The sequence below is a fragment of the Choloepus didactylus genome, chromosome 10, assembly GCF_015220235.1.
Source record: "Choloepus didactylus isolate mChoDid1 chromosome 10, mChoDid1.pri, whole genome shotgun sequence".
In the NCBI taxonomy this organism is placed as follows: Eukaryota; Metazoa; Chordata; class Mammalia; order Pilosa; family Megalonychidae; genus Choloepus; species Choloepus didactylus.
In genome coordinates this window covers 131,467,750-131,490,736 of record NC_051316.1, presented here as the reverse complement: position 1 = coordinate 131,490,736, position 22,987 = coordinate 131,467,750, and the positions used below count along the sequence as shown (strand labels likewise).

Genomic DNA, 22,987 nt, shown 5'->3' with positions numbered 1-22,987 from the left:
ACATCAGCTTGGCTGCTGGTGTGACCTCTGTGACCCTTTGGGGTGGGTGCCTGTGGCCTAGACTGTGAGGTTCCTTGGGTTGAGGAGGTTTCTCTGGTTTGTCCTGTACCTGTAACAGTGTATTCTCCTAGCATTGCCATAACTTCCATCCAAGGAAGATAGAAGCTGAGCTTTGGGAGTCAATTTCTTTCTGTTATTTTTAGTTTTCCTAGTTTATTTTATTACTTTTTAAAAGCTTTTTGTCTTGAATTTCCTGTATTATTTTGGTAGTTGAAAAATAGGTAATCCTCTTGGTGTAAAAATGAGCATAGGAAGGTTTGGCTTCCTCTGGGAAAGGTGAGGGAGGAGACACTGGACATCTGGAAGGCTGAAACCTAACGTGCATTTTTCTCCAGCTTGAGAGAGGGCAGGAGAGTAAGGAAGCATGAAAGTAGCGGCAGCTGCAGGCTGCTATGGGACGCAGAAGCCAAAGGGCACTCCCAGGCCAAGACCTACACCTGGTCTTTGAGGGAGGGAGGACCTTTGGAGGCGTGGCCCTGAAGCTGCGTGGTGTGGGAGGCAGTAGTCTCATTGCCACACAAGCTGCTGACAGCAGCAGAGGTGATGAAAGATGGGTGACAGCGGCTGAGTCATCAGTGTTCCCACTGCCCCCTTCTTTCTCCCCAGGACTCCCACCACTCTTCCTTGCAGTCCATGGGCCTGAAAGAATACTGCCCTGTCAGCTGGGAAGCTGTGCCCCCAGGGCCAGTGGCACCCCTGCCCCGGTGTAGGGATGGGATGGGAGGAAAAGAAGAGAAGCTGTGGTGAGGCAGCCTGGAGCCACGCTTAACGGAGCTTTTCTGGCTCTTTCTGCGTACGAGAGCCGTTCTAGCGCTACAGGGCCCTGTGGGCCTGCTGAAGTGTGGGGAGGGAAGTCCCCTTCCTCTGTCGCCTCAAGAGGCTTACCTGCCCACACAGGTGCCTGGGCAGCGTGGAAGGCAAGTGGTATGGTAGAGGTTCTCACAGTTGTCCAAGCAAAGGATATTTGGAAGCCTGTGCAAACTTGGGGCTCCTTGCGCTGATTCCTTCGGGCTGGCTGAGGCTCCAGAATTCGCCTCTTTCACCACGTCCCGCGGGGGACACACGCCTGACGGACACAGGTGAGCAGATGGGCCCACATCCGGACGGAACGGGCGGGCCGGGCTCCGGCGGGGCGAGGAAGGCCCGGCCCGGGCCAAGGTCACCCGCTAGCCCAGCCCGGCGCAGGGGTCCCGCCCGGGTCCCCGCCAGGACCCGCCCCCCGGGCACCGCCCCCGGCGGCCGCGAGCAGGAGAGCAAGGCGGAAGTCGGGAAGCGGCCAATGAGCGGCGCGAGGAGCCGGGGCGTGTGTAAGAGGCTCCGCCAATCGCTGTCGGCCCGGGTAAGGGTATGATCCAATGAGTCGCGCGGGGAGGCGGGTCAAGGCGCGCGTTCTCCACTCAGCAGCGCTGCTTCCAGGGCCGGGCCGCCGGGCGAACCGTCCTCCCCGGCCATAGGTGGGGCCGCGCGGCTCGGGGCGGGTCTGAGCCGGCCTCCCCCAATGGGCGGTGGCCCGGGAGGGGGCGTGGCCGCGACGCGGGGACCGGCGCGGGGCGGCGGCGCTCGGTGCCCTTGGCGCACTCGGCGCAGTCCGCGCTGCCGGCGGCTGCCGCAGTGGAGCATGGCGGGCCTGGGCGTCCGGGGCCGGGCGCCCGCGCGGCTCTGCCCGCCTGGAAGCGCGAGATCCTGGAGCGCAAGCGGGCCAAGCTAGCCGCGCTGGGCGGCGGCGCGGGGCCGGCGGCCGGGGCCGGGGCCGGGGCCGGTGCGGGCGCCGAGCAGCTGGTGCTGGCCGAGAGCCTGGGCCCGCTGCGCGAGAACCCGTTCATTGCGGCTCGAGGCGGCGCGGCGGCGCGGGGCGGCCGGGGCGCGGCGGGGCGGCCGGGGGCGCGGCCCGCTGCTGGAACTGTGCGCGCGCGTGCCGGGCATCCGCACCATCCGCGCCGACAACATCCTCATCATCGAGTCGGCGCCCGGCTTCGCGCCCGCCCCGCCGCCGCCCCGGGGCCGCCCGGCCGCCGAGATCCGCGCCGCCGAGGTGCTGGTCTACGAGGCGCCGCCGCCGCCGGGCCGCGTCAGCCGCCTGCTGGAGAAGTTCGAACCCGCCGCCCGGCCCCGCGCCGCGCGCGCCCCGCCCCGCCGCGCCGCCGCGCCAGCCCCGAGCGCGCCCGCCCGCCGCCGCCCCCGGAGCCCCAGCCGGCGCCAGCGGCCCCCGGCCCGCGCGTGGGCGAGCGCGCGGCCTGGTTCGAGCGGGAGCGCTGCGGCGGCGGGGCCGGCCCCGGGGCCCGGCGCAGCGACTTCCTGCAGAAGACCGGCAGCAACTCCTTCACCGTCCACCCCCGGGGCCGGCCCCGCGGCGCGGGCGAGCGCCCCGTCACCAACGGGCCCGCTGCCCTCGAGCCCCAGGCCGGCTCTGCAAACGGCCTCGCGGGCTCCCCGACTGGGCCAGCCCTTCCCGGCGCGGCCCAGGGCTGGGGCGACTGGAAGCCAAAGGTGGAGGCGGAGGCGCGCCCTCTGCACCTGCCCCCCAGCCCCGGGCCCCCCAGTGCCACTCCAGCCGTGTCCCCTGCCTTCCCCGCCCCCAGCCCCGCCAGTGCCACTCCCAGCCAGCGCCGGTGGGTCTCCGCGGCCACCAGCGCCAACGACTCCTTCGAAATCCGGCCGGCGCCCAAGCCAGACTTGGCGACCATCCCAGCGGGGGACCTGCAGGCGCAGGCCCTGGCCAGCCTCCGCGCCAGCTCCCGGAACTCCTTCGTCTTCATCCCCAAGCGCAAGGCCTGCGGGACCTGTCCCCCCGGGGGAAGGCAGTCTGTGGAGCAGCCAAAGGGAGAGGTGGGCTGGGTCTCCCGACTGCGGGAGCCTGCAGCCCAGCTGGTGCCTGGAGCTGGAGAGCCTGCCAGAGCAAGGAGCCCCTTGGGGGCTGAGGAACTGTGGGCAGCAGAGCAGAGGGGCTCCCCTGGACCAGCCACTGCCCTCGTCACCAGGGCTGTCTGGTGGCAGAGACCATCCTCGCCACCCCCTTCCCTGCTGGCTGCCACCGAAGCTGAGCCAGCTGAGGGTTTGGGGGCTTCTGGCCTGACCAAGAACGGCTGGGAGCCTGGGAGAGCAGGGCTCCCCGTCACCTTCATTGATGAGGTGGACTCAGATGAGGAGACCCCTGGAGAAGCCAGACTGCCCTGTCCAGGGGCTGGGGTGCCTGCCTGCAACTGTGTACACCTGGCTCGGCCAGAGCCCGCTTCGGAGTTCTACCACCGAGGTGGTAACACCTTCACGGTGGTGCCCAAGGGGAAGCCGGGGGTGCTGGAGGAACAGGCCAATGGGGGACCCTGGCCGAGGCAGGAGGAGGTGGCGGCGGGACCCCACCCCACCCAGGGGACTTTGCCGAAGAAGCGCTACCCCACCGTGCATGAGATCGAGGTCATCGGGGGCTACCTGGCCTTGGAGAAGTCCTGCCTCACCAAGGCCGGGTCCTCTAGGAAGAAGGTCAGTGTTGGGGGAGGGGCCCCGTCCCCAGGACACCTGGCCCAGGCAAATGAATGGCCTCTCTGGGCCAGAGGCGAGCTGGGGCTGGGGCTGGGTGTCCGTGCAGCTCCAGGGGGAGCTGAGCTAGGGGCCCCCTGGCCTGGGGCCCAGTGGAGCCACAATGTCCCAGGGGTCTTGGGGGACAGCCGGGCTGCTTAGTGCCGCGCAAGGTTGGCAGATGCGGCCATTCTGGCCCGCGCTGTGCCTGCCTGTTGGTCCTTGTGTCTGTCTGGAACTGACGGGGGGACTGGGCTGGGGAGGCCTGATCCGTCGGGGGGGAGAAGCAGCGCTGGGGCTTTGGGGAGAGGGCCTCCTGCAGTCCTGGCACGGGTGGACCAGCCTGTGAGCCCCTCTCAGTCCCCCGAAGGCCTCCTGGCCCGGAGCTGGGTGGCACCTGGCCCGGGAGGACACTCGTGGGGTGCTGGGGTGGGCTTAGTCTCTGTGCCGCGTAAGGTCGCGACTGGCTCTGCTCCCGGGGAAGGTGAGGCGTCGGGCAGAGACCCCAAACACGGGCCTCGCCGCCCCCTGAGGACGTCCTCGGTGTCCAGCCCCGCCCGGTGGCTGGAACCCGCTGGCGCTAGGAAACGTTCCTCGGATTCTTGCGGCCACTCAGCATCTGTGTTTGAGCCAGGGGCGAAGTCCAAGGCCGGCCCCACACGCCGGAGGGTGCTGGTGGGCGTCTCCTTCGGCCGTGCCCATCCCGGCGCCACCCCTCCGCCCGCCGGCGTCGGCTCCTCGCCCCTGCCCTGCCGGCCCCTCACCAGCTTCCTTCCCCATGGGGCCGGCACCGCCCCTCCCCGGACCAATCTCGGGCACCGGCGCTGGTGCCCCTGCCGGCTCCGTCTGCCAGGGTTGGAACCCACGCCCCGTCTCACGGGGTACCCCTGCTGGGGCAGCACCCCCTCCTCCCCCTGCCCTCTCCTCCCTTCTCTCTCCACTCTCCTCCTCATCCTTCTCTGCCTCTTCCTCATCCTCCTCTTCTTCCCCCACCTCCCCCTCCCTCTGCAGGTGTGGGGGCCACGCGCCCCCCCCCCCCCCCACCCCCACTCTCGCCCCTGCCCTTGGCCCTGAGCCCCTGAGGAGAGCACCTGCAGCCCCAGGCGGTAGCTGCGACCCCCAGCACCAGCCCCCAAGGGCTGCCGGCTCCTCCCGCCAGCAGAAAGGGACACCGAGACCCGGGACACGAAGGGTCTCTTGGGGTCCCGTAGCTTGTCGGGCAGGGTTGAGGTTCAGGTTGCTGCCTCTAGAGCCCCTACACCTGACCCTTTCCACCTCGAACCCAACTCCTTTCAGGGGTCTGGGCTGTGGCCCTGAGCCGGGACAGCTACGTGGGTCACCCAGGCCAGGTCAGGGGTGAGATGTGCAGGGTGGGCCTGAGAGCCAGCTGGGAGGACAGAGCGACGGGCGGAGGCCGGGCTGGCAGGGAGGGACCTGGGCAGCCTGGTCACACTCCGTGCCAGCCTGGGGGCAGGGGTCCAGATGGACGGCGCTCGGAGCGGCCGCGCAGCCTGCCGGGCCCTGTCGGAGCGGCTTTAGCTGCTGGCCGTGACTTCCTGCTTGCACGGGAGGAGCCAGGAGAGGCTGCTGGGAGGAGGCAGGGTGGGCAGCCAGCGGCCTCGGGCACAGGTGCCCTCCACACCCCTCCCTCGCACCTGCCTGGCCCCGGGCCACCGACACTCCTGCCCGAAGGCTGCTGCCCCAAGCCCTGTGCTGCGGCCGTACCCCCCTCTTTTTTCCTGGGTGTGGCCTGCTGGCCCTTTGGGCATGTTGGGGCAGAAGTGGGGAGCACTGGGCTTTCCTGGGGTGCAGGCGAGGGGCAGCTCTGCAGTGGGGTTGTCTGGGCAGCAGGAGCAGGGGTTGGGCCTGCCCGAAGCAGGGTGTAGTGGGAGCAGCACCCTCAGCTGCCCTGCCCGCCGGTGTGCTCGGGGGGACCTGCCCGGCAGGCACACGTCCCCACTCCGTTACCTGTCGACAGCCACCCGTGCACCCATCTCCATCCTCACCTCCTGCCTGGCTGCAGCCACCTTGCTGGGCCACGGCTTCTCACCTGCCTTCCTCGGTGGCCCCAGTTCCTAGGCCGGCCTTAGTGGCCCTCTGTCGCCAAGTCCACGTTCACCTCTCACCTCTCACCCTCGCTGTGCTGCCTCTTGCGCGACCTGAGGCTGTCTGCTCTCTGTGAAATGTCCCTGCCTGCCCTCGGTCCTCCCTCTTTGTCTCCTGATCCCTCAGTCCCCCTCTGTCCCCCTCGCCCCTCATCCTCTTCACTCCTGGTCCTCTGCGCAGCTCGTACACGTCCCCATCCCCTGGGCATGGTCCCAACCACCCAGGCTGCTGCGTCTTCCCCTGCAGTTGTGGCAACCTGAGCCCCCCACGTGGGGCCTTCTGCCTCCAGGCCTGTTTCCCGGAGGTCCCGGGCGTCCTGTTCCCCCAGCTTGCCCTTCCGAGTGACACCACCTTCCCGCCGAGCTCCCTGCTGGGCAGGGCCCCCCCTGTGTGGCTGCCTCTCCCCGCACCCTCTGTCTCCCCCATTTCTTGCGGGAGCTTCCTTAAGTGGTCTTGTCACTAGACAGCTGCTCCCCACCTGGCCCCAAAACTTTCTCTGTGCGGGGGCTGCCCTGGGCTGGGGGCACTTCCTTGGTAGCACCGGCATCGGGGGGGCTAGGGGCCACGTGGACGGTCGTGCTGGCCCCACCGAGGGGGGAGGGGCCGGGCGGGGCCGGGGCTGGCTGGGAGCACCCTTCTGTCCAGGGGGCTGTGCCCGGCCTGGAGCCCGGGGTGGACACCCCTGGGTAATCCAAGCTGGGCGTGCTCGGCGGGGTGGGGTGAGCGGAACAGAAGGGCCCTGTGAGCTGGGCGGCTCCGCTGGCGGCACCGGCCTGCCCTGCTGCGGCGGGCAAAGTCCTGTGAGGCCAGCACTGGCCACGCCCCGCCCCTGCCCTGAGCAGCACGAGCCGTGGGGCGTCCTGTGACCACTGGCCTGTACCCCCAGAGGAGGGGATCGAGGTGGAGGGCCCAGGGAGGGAGAGCAGAGCGGATGGGGCTGGGACGGGGCTGCCTGGAGCGGGGGCTCCTGCCCCCGCGCCAGGCCGTGCCAGCCGGTGCCTGCCATGCACCCAGTCCCCTCCCGCTGCCCTGCTGGGAGCGGTCATGTGCACGGGCGCTAATCCGCAGGCCTGGCCACCTGCCCTTCCTGCTTCCTGCCCGACGGGGGACAGGCTGGGGCTCTGGGCCCGTTGGGGGAGCCCAGCTCACTGCGGGGCCGCCGGGAATTGGGGTGTCCCCAGCCTGCCAACCCCACTCTGCCCTTGGGCCCCTCCTGTGGCCTGCGCCCCTGGGTGCCAGGGAGCCAGTCCAGGGGGGCCAGGTGACCAAGGCAAGGCCGGCTGCAGTTCTGGCTGCCAGCGGGGGGGCTCTGGTGGTCACACCACCGTCCCAGCTCTCCCTGCAGAGGGGCACGGAGCAGGGTGGGGACTGTGCTCCCCCCCACTGTCCTTGGGCTTCCCCTCACGACAGGCAGGTGCCCTTCGTCTGCCCCCGTGCCTGCCGATGGCCGCTGTGTGCCGAATGGGCCGGGAAGCTGGGGGTTGGGGGGCAGGGGCACACCCCCATCCCCGCACGTGGGGCCCAGCAGGACATGGCTCCCGTTCTTGGGGTCCCCGAGCGCGTCCCCAAGCCCCATCCTGCTGCCTCCAGGCGAGGCCTGCGTCCTGAGGGGTGGGGCAGGGGCGCTCTGCTCCTTCCGGAGGAGGACGAGGAGGAATTCGAGCCGGCGGCTGTGTCTCTGCCCGGGAGGAGTTTAATATTTCGAGCTCCAGCGGGGCACCTGCTGCAGGTGGGCAGGCGGCCGTATTCGTTACTGCCCAGCGCTCCGAGCCGGCTGTGGGACCGGAAGGCACTTGGAGGGCTTCAGCTTGGGGATCCCCTCAGGCTCCCGCGGCTCTGAGCCAGGCACAGGAGCGGGGATCTGCCGGGTGAGGGGTGTGGAGCCAAGAAGTGGGGGACAGACGGGCAGCCGGGCCTCAGGGCCGCCACCAGCCGCCTTGGGGCAGGGCCCTCTGCAGCCCGGGGCTGGCACCCGCAGCCGCCCCAAGGTGGTTGCTGCTGAGCTGGCAGGACCGTCCAGGGGCCCAGGGAGGCGGGCACAGAGGGGCCTCAGAGAGAGGCTGCTGGGGGCCGGGGTGGCGGCCTCAGGACCAGCCTCGCTCCCCACATGCCTGACGTGGAGCTGCTGGACTGAGGGGCCGTGCTCTGGAGTCCAGAGCCGGGTCCCGAGGGTCAGCACCGCCGTCCTGGCCCTGGGGGCAGTGGTGGGAACCTTCCGGGAGCGGAGCTGTGGGAGCTCCTGGCTTGGGGTCTGCGAGTTTGGGGCCTGGCCACGGACTTGCAGCATCTCGGGCCTGGAGCTGCCTGGAGGCTTCCAGAGCTGCAGCACTGGCTGGGAAGCTCTGGTCCCTGGAGGGGTGGGCCACTGGGCTGCCCAGAGAGAGACCCTGGTTGGGCCACGTGCCACGTGCCCTGGGCTGCAGGGCAGCGAGGCCGCTCCCTGCAGCCGTGAGGGCTGTCGCCACCGGGTCACCTCCCGTTCCTCCGTTGGCCCGAGGTCTGGCCACAGGACTGTGCTGACGTGAGCTGTCGGTCGCAGATGAAGATCTCCTTCAACGACAAGAGCCTGCAGACCACGTTTGAGTACCCCTCCGAGGGCTCCCTGGTGCAGCAGGAGGAGGCAGACGGGGATGGAGAGCAGGCCGAGGAGGAGGAGGATGGCGAGCTGGAGGACGAGCAGGAGGGGACAGGCTCCCAGGGGGCTGCCGGGAGGCCCTTGGGGCTCTTTCTGCCCCGGGCCACATTTGTCACCAGCGGGGGCCCTGAGGGAGCGCGGCTGCCTGCCGGCAGCTCAGGTGGGCACCGTCCAGGGGCAGGGGGGGCTCCCGGGGGGGTGGGCCTAGGCTGCGTGTCCACACAGGTGGCCCCGCCCACAGGCCTGTCCAGCTACACCCCCAAGCACTCCATGGTCTTCAGCAAGTGGCGGGAGCAGACGCTGGAGCCGGCTCTGGGAGAGGGAGATCCGCTCCTGAAGGAGATCCTGGTGAGTGGGGGGCCGTCAGGCAGTGAGGGTCTTTCTGGGGCCTGTGTGAGCCCCGGGGACCCCACTCGTCCGTCTCTCTGGCAGCTCACGCCTGCTGGTCACAGTGATCTCTCGGACTTCCGCAGCGAGCCAGCCCTGTACTTCTGACACCGTACAGCCAGGATGAGCAGGCCGGGCCTGAGGTGGCCTGTGGACCAGGCAGTGCCCTGGAGCCCGCTCCCTCTGCCCTGCAATGCGCCACCTCCCCTCCTGTCCTCCCAGCACACCAGCCCGGGCGGGGGCCTATCTGGGCCTCACTCCTGTGGGTGGGCACTGCCCAAGGGGGAGAGCGGGGGTCCTGTGGGACAGTGGCCTTGTCTGGGACCATTGGGGTCTCGGCAGATAGTGGCCCGAGGCTGCCCTGTCCTGCCTGCCAAGCCCTGGCTCCCAGCCTCCACCCGCCAGGCCCAGCTGCTTTGGGGTGGACTGTGGGGTGAGGGGCTGGTGCAGTGTCTGTTATCTGCAGGGACCCCATGGTCCTTCTCAGCCACCCACTCCCCTGGTGATGTCTATCCTTTCTGATGAATGGACTCAATAAACAGCACTGGACAAGGGGTCTTTCCTCTGTGGGGTCTGCCGGTGGCCTAAGCGCTGGGGTGGGAGGGGTGGGCAGTGGAGGGCAAGGCCAGAGGACAGGAAGGGGTCCCCGGTCCACGCCCTCACCACCCCCATCCCCCCATTCTCTCATCCTCCACACCCCACTACCCCCATCCCCAAACCCAGGGTTCACTGTCTCCTCCCGGGCCACCCCTTTGCCCAGTGGGGATGGCACAGGGCAGCTGTGGCTGCTCCCAGGAACCATCAGCCCCTGGCTGTCCCTTGGAGAAGCAACCCCCCCACAGCCTCTGCTAGTGCCGGCACAGACAGATCCCCATGGTGGGCTTCTCTCGGGAAGGCTCCCAGTGCCCCAGCGGTTGGGTATGAACTGATTCCCTGGTGGACTCAGAACAAAGAGCTCAGGAGGCCTGAAGGCAGGGCCAGAGCAGTGCAGGGGCAAGAGTGGGGCCGGGCCGCATGGACCTCGTTCTCCCATGTGGCTCAGGAGGCTCCTGGTCCATGGGAGCAAGAAAACCCGTGGGCCCTGCCAGGCGCCAGGGGGCCCAGGCTGTCCACTTTAGAGGGTGGCTCCCAGCCAGCAGCTGGCCCCTTGGACGCCCTCTCAGCTGCCCCCGTGCCTTCTGAGCTGCGGCCGCTTACAAACCTTTGGCCAAACCCTGTTCAGGTGTAGAGTATGAGTCAAATCGGAAGGCAGTGCCGTCAGGCCAGGTTTGGGAAGGAGAGAAGATGCTTCTACTGTGTTCTCTCAGCTTTCTTGAGGCCCTTTTAGTCAACTACACCTCCACACCTGCCCAGCTTCCCAGGCCCCTAGTTGCTGCAACCCCGTGGGGTGGTACATCACCAGATGAGGATGTGGAGAGACCTCACAGTGGGGACCAGGCCCGTCACAGAGAAGATGTGTACAGCACATGGCACATGGTGCTGGGGGAAGACGCCAGACCCCAGCAGGAGCTGGAGCACAGGGTCTGGAGGGACATGTGCTCGGGCAGGGGCTGGCTTAGTGCTTGGCTGTCACCACCACTCTGGGTACCCTGTGCTGGGTCCCAGGTCTGAAAGCACTGGGTGGTGAGCGGAGGCCTCACAGGACAGCTTAAGCATGCTGGGGTCGCGTGGGGAACACGCAATCCTAGATAAGGCAGCAGGGGCCGGGGCTGACACAGGCAGGGTGGGTGCAGCTGGCTCACGAAAGGCGCTGCACCCGAGGCCAGAGGAGCCGGTTGAGGGAAAGCCACTCCAGGCTGCCCTCCTGGGGTGACAAGCAGCCCCACCCTCAACCCAGCACACAGGCAAGAAGGTGGCGCTCAGCTTTACAAAGAAAACCTTTATTCACACAGTCACGAGGCACAAGATCTGAGCTCTGAGGCCCTGGCCCCCACGCTGGCCTGGCTGGGGCCTCTGTGGGCTGAGGAAGGCAGGGGATGAGGGAAGGGGTCCTGGGCATCGGGACTAGACCCAGGGCGCCCCAGCAGTCCAAGGAGGCGGAGGTGGAGGCCTCACCCGGGGCCCTCCCCGCAGCTCACCATGAGCACAAGCCAGGATCTCCCCACCTGCTGGGCAGCTCGCGGGCATTCTCTCCACCCACGGCAATGGAGATCGGCAGCTGCCTCTCAGCAATGGAGACAGGAAAAGAAGACAGCTGCTGCCATGAAGGGCAGACATCTCGCGAACGCCTCTCCGGGGGCCACCTTGAGTTGGCGTGGGGCGGGAGGCAGCCCCGTCCGCTGTGGCCGCCTCAGCTATCCTTGCCCGCACTGCTCTTCTGGTCTGAGGCCGTAGCCTTAGTCAGGTTCCCAGCCTCCCTTTTCAGGACGTTGAGCAGAGTCTGCGAGCTCTCCAGAATCTAGGCCAGAAGAACAGCACTTTGTTGTCTTTCTTTGGAGGGGACGGTTGCACAACCCACGAACACTCACACCCATGGGCCGACAACATCCCAACCCAGGGTGCTGTGGTGGACATGCCCTGGCAGGGAGGTGGGCAGAGCCACCAAGGTGAAGCCCCTGGGGGAACCAGGCACACGGGCCGCAGGTCCTGCACAGCCCTCCCTGTGTCCGGCCTGAAGCTCGTGTCTCCCCACCCTGCAGAGCGAAGCTAACTTAGCCCTGGCCCAGGCTGCAAGCTCTGTCTGAAGCTCTGTCCCTCCACTGAGCAAAACGGACCACACGGTAACCAGCATGGGGCTGCAAACTGGGCAGGACCCGGGGGGCTCCATGGACAGCAGGTGCTGTTCCTCCTGAAGGAGCCTCGGCTCCTCGCTGGCCCATTGCCCAGCTCCACGGGTGAGATGCCTCCCTGCCCACAGCTGTGTGCCCCAGGGTCCAGACTCCCCCGGACGCCGAAGCTCGCCAGGATCAGCCAGAGCCCGCCACAGTCCCCTGGGCGCGAGCCCCACCTTGAGATAGGCAGCCTCCGTCTCCGCGATGGTGCGGTCAAACTCGTTGCGAGACGCGATCTTGCGGGCCAGGTTCTCATTGACGCGAGCCAGCTTCTCCGTCAGCTGCCTCACCTCATTCTGCAGCCGCTGCTTCTCGTCCTCCTCCTGCTGGATCTGCCGGCACAGCTCCTCCCGCTTCTGGCACAGCTCCTCGATGCCTGGAGCGGGGGTGGGAGGCAGGCGCTGGCGAGGCCCGTGTGGGAGGGAGCCCGCCCCCGACAGACCCCCGAGGGCCCGCGGCCTGCAAGTAGAGAGAAGCGGGGGAAAGCCAGGCTCCCCCAGGGCCGACCTAGCACGGGGGCGTCAGCATCGAACGAGGCAATGCACAGGGAGCCGCGGGCGCGGGCCCGGGAGGCGGTGGGCGCTCCGGACCCTCGTTTCCTTCCGTCTCTAAACAGGCCCACCCGTCCGGCGCGCGTTCTCTGGCTTAAATCCCACTGCGACCCGGAGCCAGGCCGGGCCCGGCGTCAGCTCCGCTCCAGCGCCGCTCCCCGGAGGCCGCCGCGCGCCCCGCCCACGGGCCCCACACCTCCCCCGGGCACCGGCGGGACGCCGCGGCGGGCGCTCACACTTGACCAGCTCGTTGTTGTAGTTCTGCAGCGCCGCTCCCTGCTGGGTCATGGTCGCCGGACGCCGCCCGGGCCCCGCCGCGCCAACCGCCGCTACCGCCGCAGGGCCCGCGCCGGCGCAGTGCGACCCACAGCGCGCCCCTCCGAGCGTCATCGCCGCGCGCCGCCCCTCCCTGGCGTCATCGCCGCGCGCCGCCCCTCCCTGGCGTCATCGCCCCGCGCGGCCCCAAGCGGACGTGGAACCGGTGGGCGCAGATGGCGGCGACGGGGGCGGAGGCGACCTGCGAGCCCGGGCCGGGACCTGAGCTGTTGGTGGCCTGGGACACCGTGAGCGTCGGGCTGGTACCGCCGGCTGCGCTGGGGCTGGTGAGGCCGGGGAAGAGACCCGCGGGCCCACTTGGGGTTCCCGGGAGGCCGCCGCTCTCTAGGGCGTCCATCCTGGCCCGCCGCCGTCCTCCCTCCCTCCTCCACGGTCCCTCCTCGCTCGGCGCCCCTGCCAGCACGTCCCTGACGTCGGCCGGACATCCGTGCGCTGCGGACGACGGGCGGCGGAGTTTCCGCAGCCTTTCTCCGCTCTACTCTCCTCCCGCCCTCCCCCCGCTCTATGCCGTGCCCCTCTCCTCACTGTTTTCTGCACTTCAGGCGTCCTCCCGGACCAACGGGACTGTCCCGCCAAAGGAGGAGGAGCTCCGGGCGGCGGTGGAGGTGCTGAGGGGCCACGGTTTGCATTCGGTTCTGGAGGAGTGGTTCGTGGAGGTGCTGCAGAACGACCTGCAGGCCAACATCGCCCCGGAGTTCTGGAATGCCATATCCCAGCGCGAGAACTCTGCTGATGAACCCCAGTGCCTTCAGCTGCTCCTTGATGCTTTTGGCTTGCTGGAGAGCCGCCTGCATCCCTACCTAAGAAGCCTCGAGCTCCTGGAGAAGTGGACTCGCCTGGGCCTGCTGATGGGCACTGGTGCTCAGGGACTGCGGGAAAAGGTCCACACCATGGTGCGGGGTGTTCTCTTTTTTTCCACTCCCAGAAGCTTCCAGGACACGATTCAGTGTCTCTACAGCCGCTACTTGAGAGTCTATATGCAGAGTAAGAGAAAAGGGGAAGGGGGCACAGATCCGGAGCTGGAGGGGGAATTGGACAGCCGGTATGCCCGCCGCCGGTACTACCGGCTCCTGCAAAGCCCACTGTGTGCCGGCTGCGGCAGCGACAAGCAGCAGTGCTGGTGTCGCCAGGCTCTGGAGCAGTTCCAGCAGCTCAGCCAGATCCTGTGAGTACTCTTTGGGATGGTTGTACCCCCATTCCTCCTGAGTCCCCATTACTTTTTGGATCTGACAGGTCTCTGCAGAAAGTGGGGATCCTGCCCACTTTCCTGATAGCCAGGGTCACCCCAGAGGGAGGGGCCCTGTGACCCCTGGTTAGCAAGAGACACCCTTTTTTCTGGACACAGAAGTATGTTTTTCTTGCTGCTCACGTGTGGCCCAACATTTGACGCCTACCCTGCTACCACGTCACACGGCTCGTGTCCACAGGAGCCCAAACTCCCTGGGCTCCACGGAATTCTGCTGTGCCATTTCTAGGCTCTCTGAGGGAGCTTCGGTGTTGCCACTATGGACTGCAGACCATGGGCTGGTTATTTCTTTTTTGGGGGGATTGGGCCAGCACGGCAGGCAAGCAGACCCCCTTCCCTGTTCCTTGGGAGAAGAGGAGCTTTTTGTTAGTGCCAGGTGCTGTTGCTGGGCCGTCTGGCGGTGCCACAGCTTCCTTCCCTTTCTGCTGATCTCCCCATGGTGAGGACAGTGGCAGCCCTGCAGCTGTGGGGAGGCAGCACCTCAGCTGGACCAAGGGTGTGGTCTTGCTGCGGCTGGGGCCAAGGAGGCTCTAAAGGGCAGAAACGCTCTTTCTTCTCTTTGTTTTGGCCCATCTGTTTCTCAGACCAGGGTCTGCACCGAAAAGCATGTGTTCACCTGGCAGGGCACAGGTGTAGTCAACTGCTGTCCCAGAGCGCCTCCCAGGACATGGGGCACAGTCCCTGGTGGCTACACTCGCTGCACTGCTCACACGGGCAAGGGCAGTATCCCAGGCTGGGCAGGGAAGCTGGCTGGGCGGGATGTGCGGCTGCTTGCCAGGGCTGCGTCTTCCCAGCAGCCTTTTCTCAAAGCCCTTGGACCAGCTGCCCCTTGAGGGGGCAGTGGGGGGGTCTCCCTGCGTGTGCAGGCAGGTGTGTGCCATGCTCTGCGTGCAGGCCAGACATGCACCCAGCACATGCACTGCGCTGCTTTCCAGACATAGGCTTGGTTTGCTGGAGCGCGTCAGCGCCGAGGCGGTGACTACCACCCTGCACCAGGTGACGCGGGAGCGGATGGAAGACCGCTGCCGGGGCGAGTATGAGCGCTCCTTCCTGCGGGAGTTCCACAAGGTGAGGGCACCCTCGTGGTGCACCCCCATGGGGCTGGACCCAGCCTGGAAGCAGACCTGAGTATCCTCGCCCCTCGCCAGCCACTGATGCCTGGCCCTGGCACCGGGTCCAGGCCGGTCCTTCTGGGTCTGCCCTGGTGATGGGGCTGGAGGGTCTGTGCTGCAGCCAGCAAGGTCTGCACAGAGCCACGTGGTGGGGGCAGGGCCAGGGCCAAGAGTGGGGAGGCCAGGCCCACTGCACACTGGAGGGGACAACGGATGGACCCTCTTATCAGACTTGCTGCCCTGTGTGGGCTCAACTACTGTCCCTGAGAAGGCCCCTACGACCATCCTGACCTGAGGACCCCCTGCAGGGCAGGGGACAGCACACCTGCTTTGGCCACAGGGGGTCCAGGGCTGCATGGCAGCGAGGTCACCCTTTGCAGAAGGGGGCGGAGCCGTGGTGTCCGGCGAGGGGTCTGGTGCTATCCACACTGTCCGTAGGCAGGGCTGCAGCTCTGCCCCAGGTGTTCCCAGTCCTCCTGTTTCTGGGGGTCGGTCCTGTAAAGCTCATTGTGACTCACAGTGCTAACAGTTACGTTTCCAAAGCTCTGGCCTGGTGCGAGCACGAGCCCCAGCAGGCAGCAGGGATGGGCGTGCTGCCCCCGGGGAGAGAGGACGCGGCACAGGAGGCGGTGGCCTCGTGCAAGGGAGGGGCTGTGGGCCGTGTCCTCACACCGGAGCACATGTGCACTGGGTGGTTTCTGTCAGGCTTTGTTATGCACTGGTCCATGTGTAATTTCATAGGGCACCCGTTCACGTGGAGGAGGACGAGCCCCCCAGGCAGCCCGTGGGTCTGTCGCTATTTGGCTCATGCACCCTGCATTAGGGTTGCCGCTGCCCGAGAGAGAGGTGGGGTGCTGAGGCCACGGAAGGGAGCGTGGGGCCTGAGCAGCGGGGCCAGGCCCCGCAGAGTTCCGCGCCGGCCAGCCCATGAGCGGGCGGTTTCAGGGCCTGCCCCTCGCCTGTACTCTGCCCACAGTGGATCGAGAGGGTGGTTGGCTGGCTTGGCAAAGTGTTCCTGCAGGACGGCCCTGCCAGGCCCGCATCTCCCGAGGCTGGTGGCACGCTGCGCCGCTGGCGCTGCCATGTGCAGCGGTTCTTCTACCGTGCCTACGCCAGCATGCGCATCGAGGAGCTCTTCAGCATCATCCGAGGTCAGCAGGTGGACCTGTTCTGGAGGCTGTGCCCCCTCCAGCTGCATCCACGCCGTGCCCGGCACCCTGTGCCTGAGCCCTTTCCCTCTCGCTGACAGGCAAAGGGGGCCTGGGGGTCCGTGTCTCCTGTAGAGCCACCCCTCCACACACACACACACACCTCGGTCCCCCCAAGCCACGTCTGTGCCTGGCAGGTTGAGGCCAGGCGAGTTAGCCGCGAGCATCCGGCAGGCAGCTGTGCCACTGCCGGGTGCTGGCATGGGTGCACTTGGCCTTCCGTGGCTCTGGTGCAGGCATCTGCCTTCCACAGACTTCCCGGACTCCCGGCCGGCCATAGAGGACCTGAAGTACTGCCTGGAGAGGACTGGCCAGCGGCAGCAGCTGCTCATGTCCCTCAAGGCGGCGCTGGAGACACGGCTCCTGCACCCAGGTGTGGGGGCAGACGTGCCCCACAGGGCCCCAGCCCAGAACCCCGGGGTCTAGGTTCCCAGTACTCGGAGGAAATGGGTTGGGAACCAGGCTTCTCTTGGGAGCTGGTGTGATGGATCCTTCATCTTCTTTGAAGAGAGGTTACGGGAGCTGAGCAGCTCGGTGTGGGGCCCTGGTGATGCACAGTCTCCTCCCAGCAGGCTGCCTGGGGCGCAGGTGGCTTCCTGGAAAGCCCAGAGAAAGTGCGAGCTTGTGGGAAGGTGGTCCCCAGTGTGGTGCCCTGGCCTGGGGAGGGCTCTCCGGGGCCAGGCCTGCCCAGGGAGCTGCTGACCAGGGCCTTGGCGGGACGGCAGGATGGATGGCGCACTCAGCAGCTGTGACTGTCAGGGCCCCTCTCCCGGTCGCAGGCGTCAACACGTGTGACATCATCACCCTCTACATCTCGGCCATCAAGGCCCTGCGCGTGCTCGACTCCTCCATGGTCATCCTCGAGGTGGCCTGCGAGCCTGTCCGCCGCTACCTCAGGTGAGGCCCTCGCACCCCCCACGGCCCCTCATGTTTCCCCTCATGGCCCCCCACTCCCTGCTCCCCGCCCTGGCTGCCATCCCTGCTGCCAGACGGGGTGGGGCCGTGCCTGAGGGGCGGGCAGTGTGGTGCGCTGACACCGGCTCTGGAAGGACGCGGGAGGACACCGTGAGGCAGATTGTGGCCGGGCTGACGGGGGACTCAGATGGGACCGGGGACCTGGCTGTTGAGCTGTCCAAGACAGACCCGGCGAGCCTGGAGACCGGCCAGGACAGTGAGGACGACTCTGGCGAGCCCGAGGACTGGGTGCCTGACCCCGTGGACGCTGACCCAGGTTTGCAGCCCAGGCCTGCCATGCAGGGATCTCCCCTGGGGTGGGCGCAGTGCCTGGGGGCCAGTCGCCGAGTGTGCTGTGCTGGGAGCAGCCGCAGGTTCTCAGAGGGCACATCCCAGCGGTCTTGGTGGGGCCCACGGCGGGCTGTGTCCCTGCGGCTGTGCTTCTGTCTCTCCTGGCCAACTGGGGCATCCGGCCAGGGTGTCTAGGTAAAGCGAGTCCCCTCCGTGGGCTGCACCATCCTGTGGCCTGGCCTGGGGTGGGGGTCCCCATGCTTGCCCGGCGCCAGTGTGCCCCCCCCGCCCTGCCAGGGAAGTCGAGCTCCAAGCGGCGTTCCTCGGACATCATCAGCCTGCTGGTCAGCATCTACGGCAGCAAGGACCTCTTCATCAACGAGTACCGCTCGCTGCTGGCCGACCGCCTGCTGCACCAGTTCAGCTTCAGCCCCGAGCGGTGAGCGGTGAGCGGTGAGCGGTGGAGGCAGTCCCGTCTCACGGGTTGCAGGAGCCAGGCCGGTCTCCAGGGGGAGCTGTGGCCCAGCACCCGGGCCCCTGCGGCCAGGGCCGTGGCTGGAGCAGTCTCTGGGACTCCCCGTCGGCCCCAACGTGCCGGGACGGGGACGCAACGTCTGGCCTTGTAACTGCTGGTCTGGTCCGGTGGGGGTGGAAGGAGCTGCAAGGGGTGGAGGCGGCTGGCCCCGGGCCTCCCCGCCTCGGTGGTGGTCTGGGGCGCTGCCCAGGAGCCGAAATGGCTGGGGGCTCCACATCCACAGAGACACTTCCTTCCAGGGAGATCCGGAATGTGGAGCTGCTGAAGCTGCGCTTTGGTGATGCCCCGATGCATTTCTGCGAGGTCATGCTGAAGGTGGGTGCCCGGCCCCCCTGCACCCCCCCCCCCCCCCCGGCTCCACCACTCCTGGAACCCTGGCTCTCCCTCAGGACATGGCGGACTCCCGCCGCATCAACGCCAACATCCGGGAGGAGGACGAGAGGCGCCCTGCTGAGGAGCAGCCACTGTTCGGGGTCTATGCTGTTATCTTGTCCAGCGAGTTCTGGCCGCCCTTCAAGGATGAGAAGCTGGAGGTCCCCGAGGCCATCAGGGAGGCCCTGGAGGCCTACTGCAGGAAGTACGAGAAGCTGAAGGTGCGAGGGCTGGCAGCGACACCTGGACACCAGTGGGGGTGGGCGGGGGGCTCCGGCCCAGGCTTTGCAGCTCCTGGCATCCCTGTCGCTGCGGGTGCCACCACTGCCCCTCGTGCCGCCCTTGGATGCCCCCACTGTGCCCCTGGGGCCCTCAGCAGCAGCCTGTCCCTGTGTCCCCAGCCCCTGGATGATCAGGCCCCACATTCCCTTCCATGGTTCTTCCCAGAACTAGAGCGTCCACGACCCCATGTTCCCCCGTGCCCCCTGTGGGCCTTTGCTGATCCCCACTGCCCCCCAGGCCATGCGGACGCTCAGCTGGAAGCATACGCTGGGCCTGGTGACGATGGACGTGGAGCTGACTGACCGCACCCTGTCCGTGGCCGTGACCCCCGTGCAGGCGGTGATCCTGCTCTACTTCCAGGACCAAGGTGAGCCCATGCCCAGCCCCGCCCTGCAGCGCCTGCTGCCTGCCTGGGGCAAGGTCTGGGGGACTGGCCTCTGCAGCCCTGGGGGGCAGAGCCAGGCGCCAGGGGCCAGGGTGGGGGCCCTGCCCGTCCTGACCCCAGGCTGCTCCAAACGCAGCCACCTGGAGCCTGGAGGCGCTGAGCAAGGTGGTGAAGATGCCGGCAGCGCTGCTGCGGCGGCGCATGGCCGTGTGGCTGCAGCAGGGGGTGCTGCGCGAGGGGCCCCCAGGCACCTTCTCTGTGGTCGAGGAGGAGCGGCCGCAGGACCGGGACAGCATGGTGCTCATCGACAGCGACGATGAGAGCGACTCAGGCCTGGCCTCCCAGGCCGACCAGAAGGAGGAGGAGCTGCTGGTGGGTGCCCAGGGGGGCTAGGGGAGCCCCTGGGCCCCGGGGGTGCTGCAGGGGGTGCCGGGGCCCTGGGGTGGTGCTGACCGGCGGCCCGGCGGCCCCCAGCTCTTCTGGACCTACATCCAGGCCATGCTGACCAACCTGGAGAGCCTGTCGCTGGAGCGCATCTACAGCATGCTGCGCATGTTCGTCACCACCGGCCCCGCACTGGCTGAGATCGACCTGCAGGAGCTCCAGGGCTACCTGCAGAAGAAGGTGCGCGACCAGCAGCTCGTCTACTCGGCCGGGGTCTACCGCCTGCCCAAGAACTGCAGCTGACGCGCCCCCTGCCCTGCCTGGCCCCTCTCCCCACACCCCCTCGGCTGTGGCCGTGCAGATTAAAGCAGATGCATTTGTCGTCCCGCCCGCGCCCAGGTGACTTTGTAGGTCCCGAAGACTTGGCATCTCTATCCCCACTGTGCTCACCACCCCCCTGGAGAAGCCCCACGTCTGGGCCTGCAGCTCACGCAGGACACACGGGTAGCTGCCTGGAAGCTGTTTCTGGCGTCCCCCCACCTCCCGCAGGCCCTGCAGCTCTGCTTCGCCAGCCTCCACCCGCATGCTTCTGGGCATCACGTGGGCTCCATCCTACATCTCAGGCGGTGAGGGGTGGTGCCACCTCAGCCTCAGGACACCCCATGTGGTGAGAGGGATGGCTGTTTGTCCAGCCATCCTACACACGGAGCCAGGGCAGCTCAAGGTCACGGGCAGCTGGGTGGCCACAAGAGCACACATTCGAGAAAGTCAGGTCACTCCCACACCTCCAGACTGCAGCCTCCTGGGGTCCCAGTGTGCCCGAGCAGGTGCCCAGGCCCCTAGGCACCCTGTGGTCAAGAGCCTGGCTGACCCAACTCCCCAGGACGGCGCCAGGGCCCTGCGAGGCCAGGTGTGGGGCGAGTGTACGCAGGAGTGTCCGCTGGCCTGTGGGCACAGGCTCTCCCTTCGGAGACCTTCACCTGGCTCTCACCCAGGGTGCTGCCCCCGCAGGGACTGAGGCCCTTTTGGAGCTTCCAACTTCCTGCTTCTGCCTCCACCCTTCTCCGCTCCCCAGTTTGGGCCTGTCCTTCACGGGGCCCCGAACAGAAGTCCGACTCCCCTGCTCCCCCTTCTCACTCTGGAGGATTGTTTGCACAGGGTCTGAAAGGGGAAACCGGCAGCTGTGGCGCCTCAGGGACTCATCTGACGGTTCCCAAAGCCCCCACCTGCCCCAGGCTGCCCAGGGCCACTGTCACGAGAAGGGCCCCCACCCCTGTGCCCCTGGCGGAGGCTCGAGGCACAGAGATTTTGCTCCATGCTCGCTCCAGCCCTGCCCAGATTCTCCAGCCCCTTGCCTGCCCCCGGGCCAGGCGTGCCGCCCTCCCAACCAGGATGCGAACCTGTTGGACCGGCCTGGCTGGGAGGCAGTGCCAGCCCGCCACACCCGCGCGCTCCTTTGGGAGCTCTCTGAACACTGGTCCTGGGTGGCTGTCCCAGCCCAGGGCTCGTCTCAGGCCAGAGCACCACTCAGCGGGTGCAAAGGGGGCAAGGCGGCCAGGAGAGGCCAAGGCCGCCCCCACTGTGCCAGCCTGGTCTGCGGAAACTGCCCAGGGGCAGAGGCCCCGGCGGGGGTGGGCCCGGCTGGTCCCGAGGCAGAGATGAGTAAGGGAAAGTTTGTCTCTAGGTCTCTTAGTAACTTTGATAACACAGTCACTGCCTGCAGCCGCTTCCGAGTCCCCGGAAGGGCCTGTGGCCTGAGGCTGCTGCTGCTGCCCGACCTGGGCATGCCAGGGCCAGGCCAGGACCCTCGGGGGGCAGGCGGCATAAGGACAGCTGAGGCTCGGGGCCGGACGGCTTTCACAGGCTGCCTAGTGCCCCCATTCCTCCTCCAGCCTTGCTGACCCCTCCAATGATTCCCAGGGTTGCCAGGCCACAGGGTGCCCACCACTTCCCCACGGAGCATGCCACCCATCCCCGCCCCCAGGCTGGGCAGCCCATGGCCGTCTCCATCTCAGATTTGGTCTTGGCGTCCAAGGGACCCCCAGGCCCTGTCCACCCTACCTGCCCCTCCTGGGCCGCCTGCTGGGCTGCGCGGCCCTGCCCCCACCCTCCTGCCTCACAGCCCCACTGTGATGTCAGCACCTTCCAACAAGTTCCGTCCAGAGGTGTCCGGTGGGGACGGGGGCTGGACATGGCGCCCCTTCCCCAGCCTTACTCCTGCCCGGCCTGCCACTCCCTCTGCCTGATATGTTGGTCCCTTTTGCTCATCCCCGCTGCAGGTGCCTCCTCCCCGTGCCCCACACCAGCCCCGAGCTGGGGCTCCCTTGTCCTCCTGCCGGGCGGGGTGGGCGGAGGGCCCCGGCGGTGCTGACCCGGCCCCTGCCCTGTCTCTGCAGCGGGTGCCTCCTGCGAGTGCAGCCTGGGCCTCAGCCGCGAGGCCCTCATCGCCCTGCTCGTGGTGCTGGCCGGCGTCAGCGCCAGCTGCTTCTGCGCCCTCGTCATCGTGGTAATTGGGGTCATGCGAGCCAAGGGGTGAGCGCTGGGGTCAAGGAGCTCCCGCCAGGGCCTGGTCCCTTGGGTGGGATGTGGTGAGCGGCCCTTCCCAGGGTGTGCACTGGGGAAGGGTGCGGGGGCCAGCTCGCTGCTCCGAGATTCACACCCTTCTCTGTCCCCCCCCAGTGAATCGAAAGCCTCCAAACGCATGGACAGCAGGTGAGTGGCCCGGGCTCGGGGCTGTGCTCTGTCCTGGGGAAGCTTCAGGGGGCTGGTACCCAGGGGTGGGGTGGCCCAGGCCTTCCGAGTCCATGCCAGCTCCCCTGTGGCTAGCCTGACCAGCCCGTGTCCTGGCAGATTTGTGGGGCGCTACGGGGTCCAGGAGGACCACATGGATCTGCACGCCGTGCATGTGGAGTCCCACGTCATAGACCCCGAGCTGGAGACCACCACGATGGCGCCCCTGGACGAGCAGGACCTCATGGCCATCCCCATGGAGGTGCTGGCCCCGCTGGAGGTCCTCGAGAGACCCCAACCTCCTGCCCCACAGCCACCACCACCACCGCCACCGCCACCTCCGCCGCCGCCACCACTGCTGCCCCCACTGCCCCCACTGCCCCTACCAGAGGAGGATTGAGGGTGGCATCTTTGTGGGAAGAGAATTAAACAGTATTTTCTGGTTCTGCACCGTCCTCCCTCAGGCTCCCCCTGCAGCCCCTGCGCCGTGGAGGGAGGGTCTCCTTATCTTCCAGGGGTGCTCCTGGGAACCTGCCACAACCTGGCATTCCCACCCCCCACCCCAGGAGACCCAGGAGGGGCTGCACCTGGACTGAGGCCTCTGCCCACACTTGCACTGCTTCCTTGAGCTTCCAGGAGTGTCCTTGGAGGCGGGCGGGGCACGGCCACAGCCACACCTAGCAGCCTGCTGGCCGCCTCCCCCACGCAGCCTGACCCCCTCAGGCCCCCGCCATGTGTCCCCACCCCCACCAGCTGTGGGCATGGGGTGTCTCCATCGTTCTCACGGTGCCTTTTAGTCGGGATGGAAATTATGGGGTGCTGTGGCAGGACAGGGCAGGCCCTGTGTGTGCTGGGGCCATTTTGCTCAGCCCAAGGGGTCGAAATTGGGCTGAAGGGGGCAAAGAGCAGGGCACAGTGGGGAGCCCCCCACGTGTGTGCGTCACTGGCGAATTTGGTGTGCGTGGGTTCCCGCGGTGGACGCCTTGAGGAAGGGGGCCTTGCGGGCACTGTGCCTGGCCCCCAGCCAAGTGGAGCCCGGAGCTCCGGGACAAGTGGCTGGCAGTGCGGGGCGGGGCGGCGTGTCCTTGTGTCCGCCCCCGCCCCGTGCACGGGAGCCAGTCATGGGACA

General features: G+C 67.6%; 4 protein-coding genes across 4 annotated transcripts; 3 read left to right on the top strand and 1 right to left on the bottom strand.

Moving 5' to 3' along the window:
- Positions 1-1,147: 1,147 nt before the first annotated feature.
- Positions 1,148-9,255, top strand: TPRN (taperin). The gene is given in 7 exon segments (XM_037850877.1): positions 1,148-1,399; positions 1,462-1,949; positions 1,951-2,182; positions 2,185-3,537; positions 8,219-8,474; positions 8,556-8,662; positions 8,747-9,255. Coding segments are annotated over 7 exon segments (2,751 nt in total). The 3' UTR covers positions 8,810-9,255.
- Positions 9,256-10,565: 1,310 nt separating this feature from the next.
- SSNA1 (SS nuclear autoantigen 1) lies at positions 10,566-12,405 on the bottom strand. Its single transcript, XM_037797588.1, has 3 exons — positions 12,260-12,405; positions 11,649-11,848; positions 10,566-11,099 (listed from the first exon to the last, which is right to left on the bottom strand). Exons 1-3 carry the CDS (start codon positions 12,309-12,311, stop codon positions 10,992-10,994), a joined length of 360 nt encoding a protein of 119 aa, XP_037653516.1. The 5' UTR covers positions 12,312-12,405; the 3' UTR covers positions 10,566-10,991.
- A 58-nt stretch (positions 12,406-12,463) lies between these two features.
- ANAPC2 (anaphase promoting complex subunit 2) lies at positions 12,464-19,514 on the top strand. The gene is made up of 13 exons (XM_037797874.1): positions 12,464-12,625; positions 12,902-13,524; positions 14,541-14,673; positions 15,694-15,868; positions 16,179-16,298; positions 16,705-16,822; positions 16,975-17,156; positions 17,468-17,609; positions 17,945-18,020; positions 18,095-18,298; positions 18,597-18,726; positions 18,881-19,116; positions 19,219-19,514. The coding sequence occupies exons 1-13, from the start codon at positions 12,515-12,517 to the stop codon at positions 19,429-19,431; spliced, it is 2,463 nt and encodes an 820-aa protein (XP_037653802.1). The 5' UTR covers positions 12,464-12,514; the 3' UTR covers positions 19,432-19,514.
- Positions 19,515-19,711: 197 nt separating this feature from the next.
- TMEM210 (transmembrane protein 210) lies at positions 19,712-22,294 on the top strand. The gene is made up of 5 exons (XM_037850876.1): positions 19,712-19,754; positions 19,801-20,790; positions 21,525-21,660; positions 21,808-21,840; positions 21,979-22,294. Exons 1-5 carry the CDS (start codon positions 19,712-19,714, stop codon positions 22,256-22,258), a joined length of 1,482 nt encoding a protein of 493 aa, XP_037706804.1. The 3' UTR covers positions 22,259-22,294.
- The last annotated feature ends 693 nt before the right edge of the window (positions 22,295-22,987 follow it).

Bases quoted from the DNA above. Each gene is read 5' to 3' on its own strand.
- SSNA1 (XM_037797588.1), bottom strand. From the start codon at position 12,311: ATGACCCAGCAGGGAGCGGCGCTGCAGAACTACAACAACGAGCTGGTC. The intron at 11,849-12,259 runs GTGAGCGCCCGC...CCCCCGCTCCAG, and splicing joins CAACAACGAGCTGGTCAAGT to GCATCGAGGAGCTGTGCCAG. The intron at 11,100-11,648 runs GTGGGGCTCGCG...CTTCTGGCCTAG, and splicing joins CGGAGGCTGCCTATCTCAAG to ATTCTGGAGAGCTCGCAGAC.
- ANAPC2 (XM_037797874.1), top strand. From the start codon at position 12,515: ATGGCGGCGACGGGGGCGGAGGCGACCTGCGAGCCCGGGCCGGGACCT. The intron at 13,525-14,540 runs GTGAGTACTCTT...GCTGCTTTCCAG, and splicing joins CAGCAGCTCAGCCAGATCCT to ACATAGGCTTGGTTTGCTGG. The intron at 18,727-18,880 runs GTGAGCCCATGC...CTCCAAACGCAG, and splicing joins GCTCTACTTCCAGGACCAAG to CCACCTGGAGCCTGGAGGCG.
- TMEM210 (XM_037850876.1), top strand. From the start codon at position 19,712: ATGCTTCTGGGCATCACGTGGGCTCCATCCTACATCTCAGGCG. The intron at 19,755-19,800 runs GTGAGGGGTGGT...CCATGTGGTGAG, and splicing joins TCCATCCTACATCTCAGGCG to AGGGATGGCTGTTTGTCCAG. The intron at 20,791-21,524 runs GTAAGGGAAAGT...CTGTCTCTGCAG, and splicing joins TGGTCCCGAGGCAGAGATGA to CGGGTGCCTCCTGCGAGTGC.